Genomic DNA, 21,441 nt, shown 5'->3' with positions numbered 1-21,441 from the left:
GCAGTAACTGTCCTTTCATCTTCTAGCACAACTGTCGCAAAATTACATTTCCGACCAAATAATGAGGCAATCATCTTTTTGCCTTTACTTCTTCCTTTCTTTACCTTAGTTGGCCAAACCTCGAAAGGAAACACCCCTTGAGCTGATTGTCTTTTGGTTTCGGGTTCGAAGCAATATATCCAGCTTTCATCATCTGTGAGGTTGTCAAATACAGCATTTGAGTCACCGCCGTTGAACTTATCTAACATTTGGCGACACCAGTCCATGCGAAGGCGTTTCTGGTCGTCGATTGAAGTATGGGGAATGCATCTGGTACAAAGCTTCCTGACGCCTAAACGTTCATGTAATATTTGTTAAACTTGACTCATAGCAATGCCTGGGCTTGCCCGTATCTGCTGGTAGGTCACTCTTTTATCTCGCTCTATCATGCGTCGCTCAACACTAATTTTAACTTCAGTAGTCACTGTTAAAGGACGTCCCTCACGCGGATCATCAGTGACATTGCTACGTCCACGTTTAAACTCGTTAAACCAATTATAAATAGTGACACGAGATGGGGCTTCATTATGAAATGGTAATAGCAGCCTATCAAAGCTTTGTTATTGAGTAAGCCCACAACGAAAGTCATAAAAAATCATTAACAAAAAATTTTCTCGCGTTAAGTTCATTTTCACGTGTAACAAGAGTTTTAGATTTGCCGCCAATTCACCAAAACAAATGACAAATAAATGTAATATACCAGATTATGTTACCAAAGAGTTATAAAATTGTAATTAAAAAAAAGTTTTCATTAGTAATGTTTCTAACTAGCTAGTTCTAAACACTTTCAGTGTGACCCACTACCGTAACATAACATATCATATGGATTTAAGTAAGTAAAGAAATAATTACAGCATTTTGTATAATGTAGAATGCTACACTACTATGTAGACGCTTCTGTATAGACAGTTAAGATTTTTCAGTCAGATGTAGTCAACCATTCATCTGTGTTGCAATTTGCAATGATGGAGCACGTACAAATTCGTATGATTCCGAACCTATCGTGAACAACAGACCGGTTAGAAACAGATGATGAGTCGTTGTACGAGTTTGTACGTGCTCTACGAGTATACTTTAACATCGTCTGCTGTCCTAGTACCCGGCAGCTGTTCAGCGCCGTCTCGCTGCAGCCGGATCTTCGACGCGGTGTATCGACGGCTCCAGACGGTCTCCTACCTCTGCCCCGGCCTGCTACCCTGGGTTGACCTTGGTCCAGCCACCGAGGAGAGTGGTAAGTACCAATCGACCATGTAAGAGGTGTAATGGAAGCCTTATTCGTCTCAAAGATAAGGTTTTTACTGCTGATAAATTCATTTCTGACGGCCGCACTTAGAAACGAGCAATTCTTGTATATATATATATATATATATATATATATATATATATATATATATATATATATATATATATATATATATATATATATATATATATATATATATATATATATATATATATATATATATATATATATATATATATATATATATATATATATATATAATTGGAATCTCGGAATCGGCTCCAACGATTTTCATAAAATTTAGTATATAGGGGGTAGGGGGGCGACAAATCGATCTAGCTAGGAATCATTTTCAGAAAATGACATTTTATTCGTGTTTTATCGAATATGTTTTGTCAAACAGCTATCAATACTATTTATTTGCCTTTCCGCACACTAAAATATGGCAAAAGCAATTACCAACGAAACACTAACACTCAAATTTACAAAATGTAGCCGTTGACAGTAATTGTTACTTCTATAAATACACAAAATTGTGCACCGAATACATGCATAAAATAGACATGTATTCTAGGTACTTATTTTGTAGACTCGTTTTTGACACTCTTCCTTAGTTTTTGTTATTCGTAGGTAATAATTATTTCAAAGTTTATATTCCACAGCGAATGTCAAGTTACTAGGCTCATTTAATACCTAAACTCCAACTGCATTCCTTTGTTGTGCGGTTACATGGCATTTAAGTAAGTTAAGTTTTGATCAAAATATTAAATTGAAGTGGAGTACAGTTATTAGACTACCTTTTTAGAAACTAAACATAATATTCAATGTAATATTAACATAAAAGTAACTTTAAGAATATTACCATAATACCAATTTGAGAACCTTTTTCGCCAGACGTCAAGGAAAATTTTTGATTTTGTCAGCTACTTTATTGGACGGAGAATATAATTTCAAGCATCTTTTCATAGTTCTTAGTTATAGTTTTCACAGAGGCAATAAATTATTATAAAATTATTTTGGTGAATTAAAATACAGATTTATTTATTCCATTTTAAGCTTGAAAGTCTAACGGCCGTTCCCAATATTCAATCTATCTCTGGTTTGACATACAACCTATCGCAGCTAGCATTGAATTGACATAAAATATATGTCTCTAATGTCTAATGTGAGCTATTCCTATCTCTAGTAGGGCAAAACCAGAGATAGATCAAATATTGGGAACGGCCGTAAGGCTGCGTTTCTACCAGAGATGTGTTGCGAGGGAAGTGTTTTTGAGAACCAATGGAATCGCTTCATTGACGTGAACTTGCCATGAGTCATGACATCGCTCAGCGCGGCGATGCTCTTGGATCTTAAAAACACATCCCTCTCAACACATCTCTGGTGGAAACACAGCCTAATCCACCTCTCAGGGTCGGTCAAGATTTTGAATATTCATGTGGTTTGTCAATTTCAGGAAATATTATAACATTGTGTCGGAATATAATATAGTTACTTAGTACTTATTGAGAACCAGCAGGTAATCGCCCTCATACAGAGGAAGTAGGTAAGTCTCAACAATTAATATTTAGGGCCGTCGGAGACATTCGATCATGATTACTTAAGTTCAATTGAATAAATTATATGATACAATAACGTTTAAGCGATTCATGTCTTTCTTATTAAATATTAAATCTATATAATTATAAAATTATTAAATCTATATAATTATAAAATTATTAAATCTTTATTAAATAAATAGTATTGATAGCTGTTTGACAAAACATATTCGATAAAACACGAATAAAATGTCATTTTCTGAAAATGATTCCTAGCTAGATCGATTTGTCGCCCCCCTACCCCCTATATACAAAATTTTATGAAAATCGTTGGAGCCGATTCCGAGATTCCAATTATATATATATATATATATATATATATATATATATATATATATATATATATATATATATATATATATATATATATATATATATATATAATTGGAATATACTATATATATATATACTAAATTTTATGAAAATCGTTGGAGCCGATTCCGAGATTCCAATTATATATATATATATATATATATATATATATATATATATTTAAATCGCCGAAGACTTGTTGCGTCCTTTCAAAGTCGAACCCTATGGCGTCTACCATTTCCAATGACTTTTTAATTGTTATTCGTGCGAATATAGTTACATTGCTGTCATGTGAATTCTATTGTCGACGAGAAAATTTGTTTACGTACGAAAATTAGATATTCAATTTGAAATAATTCTCGCTGGTTTCTTGCTTCCGTTCTCGATGGAAATCATGTGACACATTGTATATTTTTGTATTCTTTCCATGCATTTAATCGTTTTTCCTACATCCATTTAAATGTATGGATATATTGATACCGTATATTGTACTATATTAATTCCATGCATTCTACTAATTAAATGACTCCTTACTATATTTAAGATTATATCGGTACCGTATATTATTTTTGTATGTACGCCATAAACTGTTGAGTTTGTTGCTTCCTCCTAACCTTATATGTTATATCGATACATACATAGGTACCTATATAATAGATCCCAATAAATTCATTGCGTGATGTGGTCTCTGTCTACCCCAATGAGAGACAGGAGTGACGATATGTATGTATGAATAGAGAATCATCCCTCTTTATGAAGTCGATTAAAATTAAATACTTATTTCTATAACTTGGAGTACATAACAGACATTAAAAACAAGTTATCCCTATATTACATAGATTAATTAAATTTTAAATTATAATTAGGTAAGTCCGCTAGGCTAACTAAAAAATATTAAGGATAATTATGATAGATATGATGTGGGAGCATTTTATTTATGTGAGCGTGTTTCTTCTGAACTTAAGTATGAACACAAAATAAAACAATTGTTTCGGTAGTAGGTATTTTTAAGTTTTATTGTTTAAAATCAAGTAGGTACAATAATAAACCCATAGTCATAATAATCAAAGTGTCGGACAAATCAAATACACCGAAATAGGAACATAAAAGTAATTCAAGAAATTAACAATTTTAAGAACGACCAGTTGAGAGGCTAATTTACTGTGGCATTGACTATAGTTAACTTGTGTATGTAAGCAATACTAGTTTTCAATCGTGGCTCTACCCACGTGACAAGTTGATAAAATTTAACAAATTGAAATTCGTTATTAGCCGTTTAGGCGTTAAAAAAATAAAACAAAAATGCTTAGAAAAATATTAACCTGAAGAATCACATATCAGACATACCTATCAGTACAAAGTCTCAAAAAAAGGCCCTTTAGGCGTCGGAAAGAAAAATAAAAACGTTTAAAAAATTATTAACGTACCTATCAAAAATAAGATAAAACAGTCCAAAATCTCAAAAAATTACACAACTACACAAAAATTACACAACAATATATATACTTTGTTTGTAAATTTAAATTATGGTTATTATCTATAATAGTACCTATTATTTCTGTTTATTTGTTTTGTACAAAAAGAGGACGGTATTTGATTATAATACAAGTTCACAATAATAATAAATTTTTTCGTAAGTAGTTGGTTAACGCGCGTGCGTAAGCAAACACGACGCGACGTTGCGTTCTACGCTGTGATAGTCATAGTCAATCATGGTTGTCGTGATTGATGTAGATCGTTTCGATCGTTTTTTGTATTGTTTATTGTATCTTCTTCTTCCTAGTCGTATCCTCATGGCTGAGGGACGTGACCACCAAAATTTGCTTTTTGGGATAGGGCTCTCCACTTGTCTCTATTTTTGGCCTGATGAAATGCCTCCTGGAATGTGCAGTCAGCAGCCTTGACAATCGCGTCTGTCCATCGTGTAGCCACTCTGCCTCTGCCTCTTTTCCCCTCTAATTGCCCAGCTAGTATGAGACTCTCAAGATTATTAGGCTCCCGGCGGGCTATGTGGCCAAAAAAGGCAAGTGATCGTTGTAGACAAAGCGTGGACAGGCGGGTGGTAATTTTGAGTTGCTGAAGTATAGACGTGTTGGTCCGGTGTGCGGTCCAAGGGATGCCGAGCATTTTACGCCAGCACCACATTTCAAAAGCGTCAATCTTAGCTCGAGTACGTGCTTTTAGTGTCCATGTCTCGGAGGCATATAAAAATATTGAAAAGATTAGGGAACGCATTAGTGTTATTTTTGTTCTACGATAGATGTTCTTATTCTTCCATATCTTTTCTAAGCGCCCAACCGCAGATTTAGCCATCTGAGCCCGTCGGACAACCTCCCTCTCGCAGTTACCATTGTTGCTAATCAACGATCCCAGGTAGACAAACTCCTCTACGGGTTGGAGATCTTGTAGTAAGGATGTCTTTTGTATTTGGTTCAGCTTATCGACGTACATCAGTTTGGTTTTATTGCGATTGATTTGGAGGCCAAAGTCTCGACTAATCTTTTCGAGCCGCGCTAGAAGTTCAGCAAGTTTCACTTCGCAAGTACTTATAAGCGTGGTGTCGTCAGCGAACCTTAGGTTGTTGAGAAGGTATCCGTTAATTTTAATACCATCCTCCCAATCTTCCAACACTCGACGCATTATATATTCGCCTACGAGGTTGAACAGCTGTGGAGAGAGGATGCAACCCTGTCTGACACCACGCTCTGTAGCAAACGGCTCTGACAGATCATTGTCTAATCGCACCCTTGATCGACCTTCCAGATAGAGGTTTTGTACCAAAAATATGAGATGATCGGGGACGCCCAACTCTCTCATCACCTCCAGCATTTTGGACCAGACGATGCAGTCAAAGGCCTTAGCGTAATTCACAAAACAGAGTACTATTGGGACATTGAATTCTCTGCTCTTTTCTATCAGCTGACGGATGTTTAGGATTTGTTCTCGGGTACCCCTGCCCTTTACGAATCCCGCCTGCTCTTTGGATATCTGTCTAGTTATATAGTGTGCCAATCTGTTGTTTATTACATGGAGAAGAATCTTACTGGCGTGTGAAATTAGTGAGATGGTCCGATAATTTCCACACTTTTTAGTCGACCCTTTCTTATGTAGTGGTATCACGAGAGATTCTGTCCAATCGTCTGGCCACTGTCCTGTTCTCCATACTTTAAGACATATTGAATGCATTACTCTGATTCCACACTTACCCAAGCTTTTAAGCACTTGTGCCTGTATACCATCTCCACCGCAAGCTTTTGTTTTGAGCTTATTTATAGCTGCTTCTACTTCATGGAGAACGATGTCGGGTTCTTTATCTGTAAAATCTAATCTAGTGTCAGGTTCATCAGCGTCATATTTGTACAGGTCTTGGCAGTAGTTCCTCCATCTTGTCATCACTTGGTTCTTGTCTAAAATCAGGTTACCCTTTTCATCTTCTATGTTCCAAGATTTTGATTTTCGTTCCCGTGTGAGAATTTTTACCTTTTGGAACATGTCTCTTGGATGTAGGGTATCAGAGTGTGTTTGTATATCTCTACATATAGAATTGATATATGCATTCTTGTCATGTCTACAGAGACGCTGTACTAGTGAGTCAAGTTCAGAGTATCGCTGTTGTTCTTCCTTTGAACGAATTCCTCCAGTCTTTAGAGCCTTTCTTTGTGCGATTGCCTCCCAAGTGGTCATCCACTCAGATCTAGGGTGTTTTACTTTCCGTCCATTTGTGATTGTTCTAGTTGTCTCTTCTAATGCGGCCTTAAGCTGATTCCATGATGTATGAGGCTGAGTCAAATGGGCAATACGTTTCACTGTCCAGTCGAGTTTGTAGTGTGTCCTCAAAAGCTTTCGCTTCTTGTGTTAGAAGAATATTTTTGGATGGTGGAGGCTTTGAAACTACTTTGAGGCGGACTCTGTATTGAGCTATTAACAGCTGATGGTCGCTGCCACAATCTGCACCCGGAAAAGTCTTTGAGAGAGTTATGCACGACTTCCATCTGCTGCTGATTAATATGAAGTCAATCTGATTTTTATGACCTGTTGGCGATCGCCATGTCCATAAGCGTCTTGGATGTTGTTTATATGCCGTGTTAGTTACGAATAGTCCTTTTTCAATGCAAAACTCTAACAACATCTCACCTCGACTGTTGCGGGCTCCTAAGCCGTATTCCCCAATGACATTCCTTAGATGTTGATCATTATCAGTGTGCCCTATCTTAGCATTAAAGTCTCCCAGGATGATAGTACATTCCTTCTTTGGTAACGCTTTGCAGGTTAATTCTAGCTCGTGGTAAAATTCCTCCATCTCTTCTTCGGTGGCTGCAGTGGTCGGCGCATAGACCTGTATAAAGTTAATTGGGTGTGGATGGGCTGAAATTTTTAAGGATATAATTCTATTGTTCATGGTATTATACCCCAATACCTTGTCTCGTAGCCAGCTAGCAACTATGAAGCCCACACCACTAAAACTATTGTCTTGCCTGTCAGAGTAGATTACCATATTTCCTTCAGGTGTGATGTGGTATCCGTTATCTTTGACATGGGTCTCACTCAATCCTAGTATAGCCAGATTATAGCGCTCCATCTCCGCTTCAACAACTTCGATTTTTCCTGGCCTTAAAAGTCCACGGACATTCCAGGTTCCTATTGTTATTGCCCTTCCCTTGGGTGTTAGTTTGCTAGAGTAAGATGTTATGTTTTCAACTGCAGCCGGTAGCCAATTTCACACCAGTCGGCCCGGAACCAAGCTGGCGCCGAGCGTTAGTCGGGTCGCATGACATCATATTATCTCTGGTGGCGTTCTTAATCATGGTGGTTTTCTTGGGATTATAGTCGCGGTAGTTTCCCGTTGCTTTCCGCGCTAGACTTTTTGAGGGTATTTAGTCCTCAAGGCCACTACTGCCTAGGAGTCAGGTTATCATATCCACCGCCTGAGACTCGGCGTTGTTACTCGTTTAGCACCACCCGGGGGACACGTGTAGGGTAGTAAAAGGTAATTCCTACGGACGCGAGTAACCACCGCCCCCGTTTATTGTATCAAGTTTGATTAATTTTAAACATTGATTTGATTTGTAATCTAACTTTAATTGCCTGAAATGTAAAATCAGCGATATGCGATCAGTAGTTGGGAAAGGGTCCGGTGGCTTTAACACAGGTTATACTGTAACCTAGCTAAGCTGCCGGTTGCGATCTTAACATTCTAATATAAAAAACCATTGAAAATAAAATAATTTGCATGTTGTAATTGTCTAGATTAAGGTTTTTATGTTATCGAGCTGAATAAAAGTTTAGTTACTATAAATCTTGTCAAGGGTGTCGATTTATGAATGTAGAAAGTCAAGATTAAAAAAAAATCTCAGAACACTGTACAGTGTACAGCCTAGCCCATGACCCGGTAACCACTTGACGTTGAGTTTCGATGCACTTGTTTGGGCTATTTTCTCATTACCGTGGCTTTCTAATAGCGAAAGAATTATTTAAGTTGGTTTAGTAGTCTCGTAACTCGTAAGTTAAATAATAATAAGCAAACGATTAAATATTTCGTCTCTACAATATTAGTAAGTATAGATATTTAAAAATACATTAGTCCCAACCCAATTCGCAGTCTAAACTCAGTCACTGATGGGCTTTTGTTTAAAATATACAATAGGTAAGTACTTATCAAAGAAAATCATATACGTAGGTATGTAGGTAGGGACATAGTAGTTAATACAATCGATCCAAAATACTTTTAGACAGGTAAGTATATAAACAGTTCAACAACAAACAGGACACTGGACGTCAGGATAATGATCGTAAATTGCATATTTATTTGTAAATAAATATGCTGCACCAGAAAAATGAAGATTTATAAAGCGATTTTATGTTCTTTCGTTTCATAGGTAGAACAAAATTATTTGTAATAATATTGATATTATACTTGGTCGTTGCACCACAATTAAAACATTTTTTTTGTATTACAAAATGGGTCGACGGCCAAGGCCATTTTATTTTGGCTTTAAAATAGTTTTTAAAATCACTTCTTTTAAAAAAAAACGATCTACATCAATCACGACAACCATTGACACGATAATCTAACACTGAAAGAATTTTTCAAATCGGACCAGTAGTTCCTGAGATAAGCGCTTTCAAATAAGCCCTTTCAAATAATTTCCCTCCGTTTTTCCACATTTTCCTCTATTTCTTCGCTTCTATTATTCTTAGCGTGATAAAATATTGCTTATAGCCTTCCTCGATAAATGGGCTATCTAACACTGAAAGAATTTTTCAAATCGGACTAGTAGTTCCTGAGATTAACGCGTTCAAACAAACAAACAACCTCTCCTGCTTTATAATATTGAAGTGTAGATAACATTTTTACTACTTTTCTTACTATTCTACTACTATTTTTCGAAAATGTGTCAAATAACTACCTAATTGTAATATCGACATTGCATCGATTCGATATATTTGTTCCTGTTTTTCTGAAATACAGTTACAGATTTGATAATTATTCTGAATGATCGTCATTATGTTTTTAGGGCTATTCAGGAAAAAGACGTTCAGGAAAATGAGGAATTCACTAAATTCGTTTATAATTAAGTATTGATATAAAGAAAATTATTAAGAACTTAGAAATGTTGCGGGCCTTTATAACTTGGTATAAAAAAAGTAGTGAAAAACAGACAAATGTTGGCACACATCGAGAAATGTAAATGACGTCTTATTTGGAAATTTTTGTAGAACGTATTTCAAAGAGAGAGAGAGAGAGCATAAAACGAAGACCTCTATCCACACCAAAGCACTGCGATCAAATAAAGTGAGCCAGCAGATTTTATCGCAAAATAGGTTTCAACCCGTCACGTTGAGTATATCGGCAAGGCATTCAAAACAAACAATGCGCAGGACAATGACGCGAATTTTATGAACATTTTAAAAATATAATTTTTAGTTATTTAATGTAAGTTGATGTGTTATTTGTTGGTATCGGATTCTTCTCTTCTTTATCTTCAAATTAACATTAAATTTTTAATCCTTTCTAGCTCATTTTTTTTTATAAATAATAAATTGTAAGCGGCAGTATCGAAACGACACGCAAAAATTTCATAATTTGGTACTTTTTTTTATAATAACTTTTGAAATATTAACTCTACTTTCAAATAGTTTTAGCAGCATTTTTGTAAGTTAATTAGACATTGAAATGTGTAATGTTACATCAAATTTACGAAGGCGTTGTGAACCCAACTTTGAAGACATGAATTTAGTCTCTCTCAAATATTCGCCCCACTACACAATATTTATACCACAAGCGTCATTACGTCCGCGCTGGCCGGCAAAAAATATAAACAAAAACATGCCCTTGCATGTCGCGTGCGAACTCCGCCCCCTCGCCTCTGTCACCCCCGCGTCTCCTCTGGGACGATGTCGTTTTGTGGGACGTAATTAAATCACACATTAGAATTGATAAAAACTTTATTATATACAGGAATCCACATTATCGGCGTGTTATACGTAAACAAAGTAACGAATATACGCCACCGATATACGGCGCACAGTAGCGACCTCCAAAATTCGCGCGCCAAATAGCGGAACTAAGAAATACGCCGAAAAGCACTCCGGTGACAAAACAACGTCCATGCCAATATTTCACCCAGCCATTGTACTAACCTTAACACTACTTCTGGCTGAATTTGAGAGATAGTCAATCTTGCGTCCGTATACAGGATGCAACAAGTCAGTCGGACGCAATATCATCGGTAAAAACCGCCATGTAGGACGTAATATCAACTCCGGGGTGGAAATATATATATATATATATATATATATATATATATATATATATATATATATATATATATATATATATATATATATATATATATATATATATATATATAATTGGAATCTCGGAATCGGCTCCAACGATTTTCATAAAATTTTGTATATAGGGGGTAGGGGGGCGACAAATCGATCTAGCTAGGAATCATTTTCAGAAAATGACATTTTATTCGTGTTTTATCGAATATGTTTTGTCAAACAGCTATCAATACTATTTATTTAATAAAGATTTAATAATTTTATAATTATATAGATTTAATAATTTTATAATTATATAGATTTAATATTTAATAAGAAAGACATGAATCGCTTAAACGTTATTGTATCATATAATTTATTCAATTGAACTTAAGTAATCATGATCGAATGTCTCCGACGGCCCTAAATATTAATTGTTGAGACTTACCTACTTCCTCTGTATGAGGGCGATTACCTGCTGGTTCTCAATAAGTACTAAGTAACTATATTATATTCCGACACAATGTTATAATATTTCCTGAAATTGACAAACCACATGAATATTCAAAATCTTGACCGACCCTGAGAGGTGGATTAGGCTGTGTTTCCACCAGAGATGTGTTGAGAGGGATGTGTTTTTAAGATCCAAGAGCATCGCCGCGCTGAGCGATGTCATGACTCATGGCAAGTTCACGTCAATGAAGCGATTCCATTGGTTCTCAAAAACACTTCCCTCGCAACACATCTCTGGTAGAAACGCAGCCTTACGGCCGTTCCCAATATTTGATCTATCTCTGGTTTTGCCCTACTAGAGATAGGAATAGCTCACATTAGACATTAGAGACATATATTTTATGTCAATTCAATGCTAGCTGCGATAGGTTGTATGTCAAACCAGAGATAGATTGAATATTGGGAACGGCCGTTAGACTTTCAAGCTTAAAATGGAATAAATAAATCTGTATTTTAATTCACCAAAATAATTTTATAATAATTTATTGCCTCTGTGAAAACTATAACTAAGAACTATGAAAAGATGCTTGAAATTATATTCTCCGTCCAATAAAGTAGCTGACAAAATCAAAAATTTTCCTTGACGTCTGGCGAAAAAGGTTCTCAAATTGGTATTATGGTAATATTCTTAAAGTTACTTTTATGTTAATATTACATTGAATATTATGTTTAGTTTCTAAAAAGGTAGTCTAATAACTGTACTCCACTTCAATTTAATATTTTGATCAAAACTTAACTTACTTAAATGCCATGTAACCGCACAACAAAGGAATGCAGTTGGAGTTTAGGTATTAAATGAGCCTAGTAACTTGACATTCGCTGTGGAATATAAACTTTGAAATAATTATTACCTACGAATAACAAAAACTAAGGAAGAGTGTCAAAAACGAGTCTACAAAATAAGTACCTAGAATACATGTCTATTTTATGCATGTATTCGGTGCACAATTTTGTGTATTTATAGAAGTAACAATTACTGTCAACGGCTACATTTTGTAAATTTGAGTGTTAGTGTTTCGTTGGTAATTGCTTTTGCCATATTTTAGTGTGCGGAAAGGCACCAAATTCAAAACGGTTGAAGTATGGGAGTCACGTTTCCTTAGTTTTTACCATTCGCAGATAATAGCCAAAGTGATTCTGACTTCTGCCTTTGAAATCAGATAGGTATCGAGTGAACTTTTTGTAGAACTTCGTATGAAATCGAGCTCTTTCCTCGTCATATTATTATTATCAACAGGAAACGCGCATGATAAAAATAAAACAAAGTACGTGCGGCACTCTGGGACTGATTAAAGCTAAATTGCATATAATTTTTATCAACTTATGTAATTATAATTCGCATAACTTTGTTGACGGTATTATCTGATGAAAGTAAATAAATAACAATACATGTCAGTTCCCCGTTAGACGTCGGAGCACAATAGAGCCTTTGCTCAAAGTTTAAGGCTGTTATAATTTGCAGCCGGCAGATTTTTCATTGTAATTGCAATCGCTGACCCATTTCTACACTCCGTCCAAAGTTTTTTTGCCCCAGTTTATGGGAAAATGGTTATTATGCTGTAGAAATAGAAATTATCTGTCGGACGTCAAAGTCTAAAGGCATTGTAATTCTCATTTCCTCAAATCATTGATAGACTTCATAACACTGAATAATAATATATTCTGCGTTAAGAACTCTACCAATTTAGCTGTCCAAAATCAAATATTTAATAAACTGAATTAGTAGATTGATAAAGTCAATATGGAACGAGTGATTATTAATACTCAACTACTGGGTAAGCTTACTATGGAATGACTTTATCAATCTACTAATTCAGCTTATTAAATATTTTATTTTCGACAGCCAAAATTGATATCTCAATCAGTTGGGTTGAATAAATTTATCAAATTGAATGAATTTATCATTGTACAATCATTCATCTGTCTTACCTTTTCTCAGATAATCGAGTAGGACTGACGTTTTCTATCCTCTCTATCTATATCTATATATCTCTTCTTCTTACTTGTTGTTCTTCTTAATTAAGTTCTAACTTCTTAAGTTGGCGAGGAATTGATATCCCATTGATTACCAGGTGATGCTGCAGCACCAGGTCAACTTTCCATTATTATATGTATACGTATATTGTATATTCACAAATATCACGAACTAGAATGAAATATAAAACCCATCAAACGACTACAAGTTGCTAACGGCCTTTCAACCAGATAAACCCTGATTGACCAGCACTGAGCAGGCTGATGATTATGAATTATAGCTAAGAACACTCTCGATCATGTCAGCTTTCAAACAAAAAAAACTAGATCAAAATCGGTCCACCCGTTTGGATGCTACGATGCCACGGACAGATACACACACAGACAAACAGACAGACAGACAGACACGTCAAACTTATAACACCCGTCTTTTTTGTCGGGGGTTAAAAATCACGCGCGGCTAACGCGACCTCGCGACAGCACATTTCACGCTTCATAACACGATCTAATACAATACAAGTATGTACAAAATCCTTCAATATAATGGGTTATAAATTATCCAATAGATAATTTAAATTGTAAACTATTCAATAATATCAATTCGATAATAATACGGTTTAATAACAAAAACGTAGAGCGTTATAAGACTGACTTATCTAATAATAATTGCAGACACGAAAATGATTATAAGAATAACTTGTCAATATTCCTCACAACATTTTGTTTGACAATTGAATACCCTTTTTTATATAAGTTACAGCCCAGATCTAAATTTGTATTTTTAAAGACACCTACACTACGGTGGCAAAAACTTAAATTTTTTGTTATTTTATTATTCCTAGGTCGTAATTAAAATCTTTAAGTAATTAAAGTAATTATTTTAGCATCTAATTAGACAATTTGATCCAAGCGTTCTCGTGCTCTAGGGTTACATTGCAACCCATTCGAGGCATAACACAAATCGGGGTTCCAGGATATGAGGCGCGGTCATTGACCAGCGTGGGCGAGACCTTACCGTAATATATTTTGCAAACGTATCACGTATATGTATACATTATTTTTATAATGTTATAAACTGTATTCTTTACAAGCTTCGGTACGTAGTCTAATCTCCGAATGGCAGACGCGATGGGACAATTCCACTAAAGTGCGACACCTTTATAACTTTTCCCTAATATTCGTGAACGGCTGTGCAAACCCTGGATAGATATTGATCACTGCGTTTCTCAATTCCTGACCGGTCATGGAAATTTTAAAGCCTGAGTTTACGGATTTAAACTGGTTACATCACCTATGTGCGAGTGCTCGACCGAAGTCAGTATGTTTGAACAAACCGCTCATCATGTTCTCTGGATCATTTCAAGAGAAACAAACTATAATGATGAACAACCTATATTGTAAATCTGGAGTCGCATACAACGGTGATCTCGTCGACAGCGCTAGGAACTTCCGTGCCTTCAAGCGAATGCCAACAGTGAAACACAATAAACTCCAATATTAAATTAGCTTTAGCTTAGGAGTCGCAATTATTAACCTTGTTTCCGTGGTGCTCCCCATTAAGTTCTTTGACTTTCGTCAATGCAACTTTGTGCTGTCTCCCGCTTTTATGGGGAGGAAAATTTGAATTCTTCCTACTCCTCCTATTTTCTTCTGAATAATTTGGTTGCGGGTCCCAAGACAGTTTTAGCATTTAATTCAGGCTCCCTGAGATCATATCAAAGGGTTTTCGTGGTTGGAGACTGCTGTCGATCCTGGTGACACAGGAGATACAGTGAAGGGAATGTGTGGTGACTGGTAGGCCAAGCTTACTACTATTCTTGTAAGTTGTAAAATCTAAACTAATTAATATACAAAATGAGTACCACCTGAATAATAAATTATTACACTGTGTAATGTTTGTTTACACATATAAAACATGTTTTGTCGTTGTCTGACACTTAACAGAACATGCGTTACAGATTCATAGTTCACACAGAGAAGGCTAAAATTATTATAATTCCTTTCTTAGTGGTTTAGGATCAGGTCGTTCCTAAATAAATAAATAGGTAATTAAAAATCAAAATTAAGGCAGCTAAATTAAAATAAAAGGTCACACGTAAAGTAAGTTGTACGATAATATTATTATCAGCGTCAGGCACCTGTATTTAATTTGTTATATTTGAACTGCTCCAAATGATATTTACCTACAGAATTGTCAGCAATAACTTAATAATTATAACGGCTCAATGAACCTCTAGATAGCAGAGAGTGGCATTAATTAAAATAAGCTCTATACTAACTCAACTATATAACTATGCCATAAAATATATAAATAATATAAGAGGTTGTACACCACATTTGTATATTTTGGGAATTTATATTATAAGCAATTGGCATATTATGCAAGAAATTTCGACAAAAACATATTGTCATCAGTTGTCATCTAAGTAAAAATCTTATGTGCGGCCGATGTACTAGCTTACATCTAAGAGTTTTTTTAATATATGTATATTGTATCGGTATATAATATGTCAATAGTTTTTCTGCCATCAACGTATGCTATTAAAACAGTCGATCATAATATGATAAATATCTTAAAAGTTGTTTTACTACCTCCTTTCATATAGGCTAGCGTAGCGCGTGAGTCTTAAATCAAAATAGTGCAACAGAGACTTGTTTGGCTGTTTCAAATTATCTGAAATCACGCTTGTATTCACCGATTCAGGTTTCCTGCAGATTACTAAATAATATAGACTATAGAATGTAGTATGAAGGTATACTACTGCTATTAGTGTACAGAGTAACTAATATGTGTAAAGCAACCTACATGCATAATGTTACAAAGGTTCCACATGTTGAAACAAACACAATATGGGGATGTGAAACATGTTTGAATAGGACCCCAGGGCTATTCAGATTATGGACCCCTCTGTACTTACATTATGAGTTACATCCTAAGTAATTCACCATTGGAACTAAAGAGCAAGCTAATCCTATATCTTACGTAATGTTAAAAAAACGTATAAGGAAATAAGTAATTGTAATATAATAGAATAACTTAAGTTTTGGCGATTTGACCATGTTTTACTGCCATATTATTAAACGAAAATTAAGACTGGACTAATCAATGCATAAAACTCTGTATTTGACAGATAAAAACTGTTAGACAAAGAATTAAAGCTACATGAATAAATTAATCTTAATTTTTGTTTAAAGACAGATAAGAATTAATAACATTTTCCCAAATTCCAACAAATTACATTTAAGTGAATCCCTTGGCTCCTTGCTTGTTTCACTGCTAACTTCATACAGACTATCGAAACAAGATTTTCAGAGTCATAAAGACAATACACGGGTCTGATAGCGACTAGACGTCGGACCGGAAATTATGATCGCTCCGTCGATAGTCGACTGTTACGAAAGCTAGACGACGCAGAAACTGAGCGAGCATTGAAATATGCACGAATATCTTCCAGCGTGTACACACGGTGAAACTTGAACGGTGTTTACAGTGGATGACGTGTTTTATTTGATGCAAATAAAACACGTCATCCACTTTAATGTTAATGTTAAAATATTAACTTGGTTCAATGTACGGTTATGGCAATAAATGAAAAATTCGTGAAAATTAGATGCATCTTTGGGTTTTTTTTATCGAGAAATTTTTAAGATATCGTGTTTTTGCTCAGATCGAATTCTCGGAAATATAATGTAGTATCTAATTTTAGAAAATGAAACAATTTGGGGCTTATTTTCAAGTATAAAAATGAATTATAAAATCGACACTTTAGGGTTAGTCGGCCCCTTAAATACAATACTAATACTATCAATGCACAGTGTGTTTGTCTGTCAGCTTTTTCTCGCTTAGGCCGCTGAACCGATTTCGATGAAAGTTACTTCAAGTCCCGGAGAAGGACATAGAAAGGTTTCCCAAGGCCCGAATCTCTGAAAAACAAATTTCGATAGCAAGGTTCCGAAACATACTTCATATTATACTCGTAGTACACTAGTATGGTATCAAAATGTCAACTTAAAACAATGATCATCGTATTCCTAATAATGTAAGATTAATTTAAGCTTGAAAGCTACTAAGAATAAACTTATCAACCATTATTACGTATGCATTTAGAGTATACAACCATAATGAACTCATAATAATGAGGTATTATCGCTTAAGTAAGCCCGAGCTAACTGATTGACGAGTTAACAAAGTTCAGTTAGTGTGCTAACGGAGGTCGACGTGGGATTAGCATCGTTAAGCCAAACAACTGAACCGTGCTGTTTATACTTTGCGTTGTTAGAGCAAGCTTATGCGTTAATGGTGAAGGCTTTGAAAGCGTAAAAGCAAAGGCTTGAAATAGTTGAGAATTATGGTTTGAAACGAAACGAGGTGTGTTGACGATGCATAAAAGCAATACAAAATTAAAATGTCAAATACTTTATGATCACTTAGCTAGACTATAAAGGGGTAATATCGTAATTTAAATAACCTTATTGATTTGTTGATAACACACTATTGTTCCAGATTTCATTTGATCCAGGAATTACAGCTTAGAATGCTAAAAAATGGCAGTTGTAACTTGTAAATAATGTTTTGATGATTTACTAGTCAATGATATAATATGTTCTGAAAACCCTACGAAAACCATAAATTTTGCCGCTATATTAAGTCAGACTTGATGATTTTTATTTTTTGGGTCGATTTTTAAAACGCCGTCATACCTCTACAAGAACTTCAAATACAGTACTTACGTCTAATTGCAATCTACCATTACTGCGCGCGTGCCTCTCACTCACTTCTCGCCTCACCAACCTTAACCTTAACCTTCAATTTTTTGCGAAAAGATTATGAAGTTTTTATTTTATTTTATTAATTTTTGGAAAACTTACAGCCAACATACACATAGAATCTAAATATACAATACAAGAAGGCCAATTAAAAGTTTCCACAGATAGAGTTCTTTAAGATCTCGGCAAAAGTGCTTAAAAATCTAGCCTCACCAAATAGTCGGCTCTCGGTACGTATCAACATAATCATTCTTAGAGCCCCCGCAGACTGCAGACTTTCTATTGGCCGAAATAGTTCGGTCGGGTTGGGCTGTTGGCACGCACACTACGCCAACTAAACAGTTGGGTTGGTAATGAGTGCGCAGATTAGACAACAGTCGGCCAGTGCCGCGCCAACCCCCCACAGCGCCTGTGTGCAAAATCTATGAAGCGCCTCTTTTTCTCGAATTTTAATGTTTCAACTTATTTTTATTTATTATATTAGGACCGAAATTGGCTACGCCACGGCGCCCCTATTGTCTTGGCGCTTGTGCACACTTCGCACATATTAAGGGCGGCGCGGCCCTGCAGTCGGCCGGTTGCTCTCGCACGGTTCCAATCACAGCGATAGATTTTTGAATGTCGTACTGATTTAGCATCGGCTGAAAGTTTGCCGATGGTAAAGTTTTAATAGGATAGCCCATCAAATAGTCTGCGGGGGCTGTTACCCAATCCCCAAGCATTAACGTGATCATTAACCCCTCAGGTATGTACGTGATCAAGGCGGTGGGCGTGATGTACGCACTCATCGTGGTATTCGACCTGTTCGCGGCGTACGGCAGCCCCGGCGAGTGCACCTTCACCGCGGTGGTCATGACGCTGCTCTTCCTCGCCATCCTGATCATCCTGCTCGCCATCTCCCGCCGCCCGCAGAACCGGTGAGTACTGCACCAGGTGGCTTTGTAAAACATTTTAAATATCAAGAGTATCAGGCAATTCGTCTGCTCGATTAGAACCTAAATTAGTGCAAGTGCAGGTGATTAATGATTAAGAGGAAATAAAGGACTTGCATTAATCAATCGCTGTCCACACTTACTCTATCCTGATTACAAATCACCTGCAATAATCAACTACACTTATCAGTTATCACTAATCAAAATGAATATATGCCATAACCCATATTGTATTTCACGAATTCCAGTGCCGGGCTCGTGTATGCGGCTCCGGGCCTGCCGTTCGTGCCGGCGATCGCCGTGACGGTCAACATCTACCTCATCCTCAACCTTTCCGTGCTCACACTCATCCGCTTCACCGTGTGGATGGCTATTGGTCAGTATATTATTAAAGGATTTTAACGCCTCCGTGGTCCAGTGGCTTGAGCGTGCCTCTTGACTTGGAGGTCGTGGGTTCGATTCCCTCGTTGGAAACTTGTTATTTCCAAGTTTGGTTAGAACAATGCAGGCTGAGGCAGGCTTATTTTTCTGACAAGTAGGATGATCCATGCGTCAGATGGGCATGTAAAAAGTCGGTCCTGCACCTGATCTCTCGCCAGTCGTGTCGGTCGTCCGTCCCCTTTACTCTCATAACCCAGTAGGTTATCGATGAAGGATGAGAATTGAACCTATAAATTCATCTATTATATTATAAATAGTCGAAAGACTAATTACTAAGTTTTTGTACTTATCTTATTTCTTGCTGAGGCGCCCAAACACTATAATTATGTCTATGATATTATGTGCTATGCTATGTGCAAGAATAATAATATTCATAAAATATCATAATCTGATAAAGATTGAATCTTTAGTTTACTAAATGTGAGTTATCTATTTAAAATTTTAACTCTTTCATTGTTGTTCCAATCTTTCCAAAAAATTCAACCAGCAAAAGTTGGTTTTTCTCTTAAACTAATAAGTACTCTATAAGAAAATAAAATTTTCTCAAGATGTTTGTTCTGAAGCGATGTAGCTATAGCGGCTATTGTTTCAACTCCTAATGACTTTAGATAAGCTGAAACTTTGTTCAAAATAGTACGCTTGAGCGTTTTCTTCTATCTCTCAGGTACTAAGTTGAATCTTATGGCATTTGCGAATACTAGTTCAAAATGTTTGTGTTTTTGTTTCTTTAAACGTGTCTTGTACTTAAATAGTAAAAACGGTAGCAAAGCACTTGGTCTACATCGAATTGAATTGCAACCTGTGTGAACATGATAGCAATATATTCGTGCGAAATTATAATGCTCCGCGACTGCCACTAATTTTTCAGCCACTTCTCAACAGCTCCTCCTCGCACGTTCCAGGTCTAGTGGTATACTTCAAGTACGGCATCAAGAACTCCAAGCTGGAGACCACCGAGACTCCCCCCGAGCAGCCCCCCCCACCGAACCCGCTGAACCGCACCACCATCCCCCCTCCCCCACCGCCCGCCACACACGGTGACAGGAATATCTTCGAGGGCGATGGAAATGGGATGTACAGCGGACATGGGGGTGACGTGTACGTAATATGGACAATGGACATAAAATTAATATACCTAGCGGAATAGGGAAACAAAGGCCTGAGTAAGCGAGATGTCACTATCAGTAACACTGCGTGGTAAATAGAGATGTGTGGTACATGACTGCAGAACTCTTTTTTTGGCGTCCAGTCGGCACTTATCGGCACGTTGACAATTTAATCTCATAGAAAGATGCTCGTGTAAGTGTATACGTACACATATTTTTACACACAGATATAAATCAATTTCGATTTCGTTTGACAGCTCGAGATTGTTGCTCTATTCCGATTGTTATTGACTATGGACTATCAGAGAAGTTGTTTCATAAGCAGTTGACGGATCTACGTCATGTGGTCGACTAATATATAATATATCAATATATAATATATTAATATATCAATTCAACGTTAGCTGTGATCGGTCGGATGGGTTTGACTCGCGACCAAATTACTTAGGTCCGCCATCTGCTTAGGAATCATCTTCTCTAATAGTACCTCTATTATAGTCTTATAAGAATCTTATGGCTATATCAGAAAAAGCTAAACAGATAGACTTAGGGGGTGTTTCACCACTTACTGATAAGTGCCGGATAGGCTATCCACAAGATAAATTGTGGATAGCCTATCCGGTACTTATCAATAAATGGTGAAATAGCTCCATCTCCCTGTCTATCCACACGAATTTATCTAATAGATACTCCATACTCCTTTCCGGCACTTAATATAATATTTTGTATTATATTTTTTACTAAAC

General features: G+C 36.3%; 1 protein-coding gene across 1 annotated transcript in view; it reads left to right on the top strand.

Annotated features, from left to right (window-relative positions):
• The window catches only part of LOC121738988 (probable cationic amino acid transporter), a 152,433-nt gene that overhangs the window by 129,436 nt on the left and 1,556 nt on the right, over positions 1–21,441 (top strand). The window contains exons 13-16 of the mRNA XM_042131289.1: positions 1,136–1,270; positions 18,962–19,133; positions 19,397–19,524; positions 20,492–20,687. Of these exons, the coding sequence (XP_041987223.1) occupies positions 1,136–1,270; positions 18,962–19,133; positions 19,397–19,524; positions 20,492–20,687 (631 nt within the window). The remainder of the gene's footprint in view (positions 1–1,135; positions 1,271–18,961; positions 19,134–19,396; positions 19,525–20,491; positions 20,688–21,441) is intronic.

This window comes from Aricia agestis, chromosome Z, assembly GCF_905147365.1.
Source record: "Aricia agestis chromosome Z, ilAriAges1.1, whole genome shotgun sequence".
NCBI lineage: Eukaryota > Metazoa > Arthropoda > Insecta > Lepidoptera > Lycaenidae > Aricia > Aricia agestis.
The sequence above is the reverse complement of the archived record's forward strand: the minus strand, read 5'-3'. Positions and strand labels throughout refer to the sequence as shown.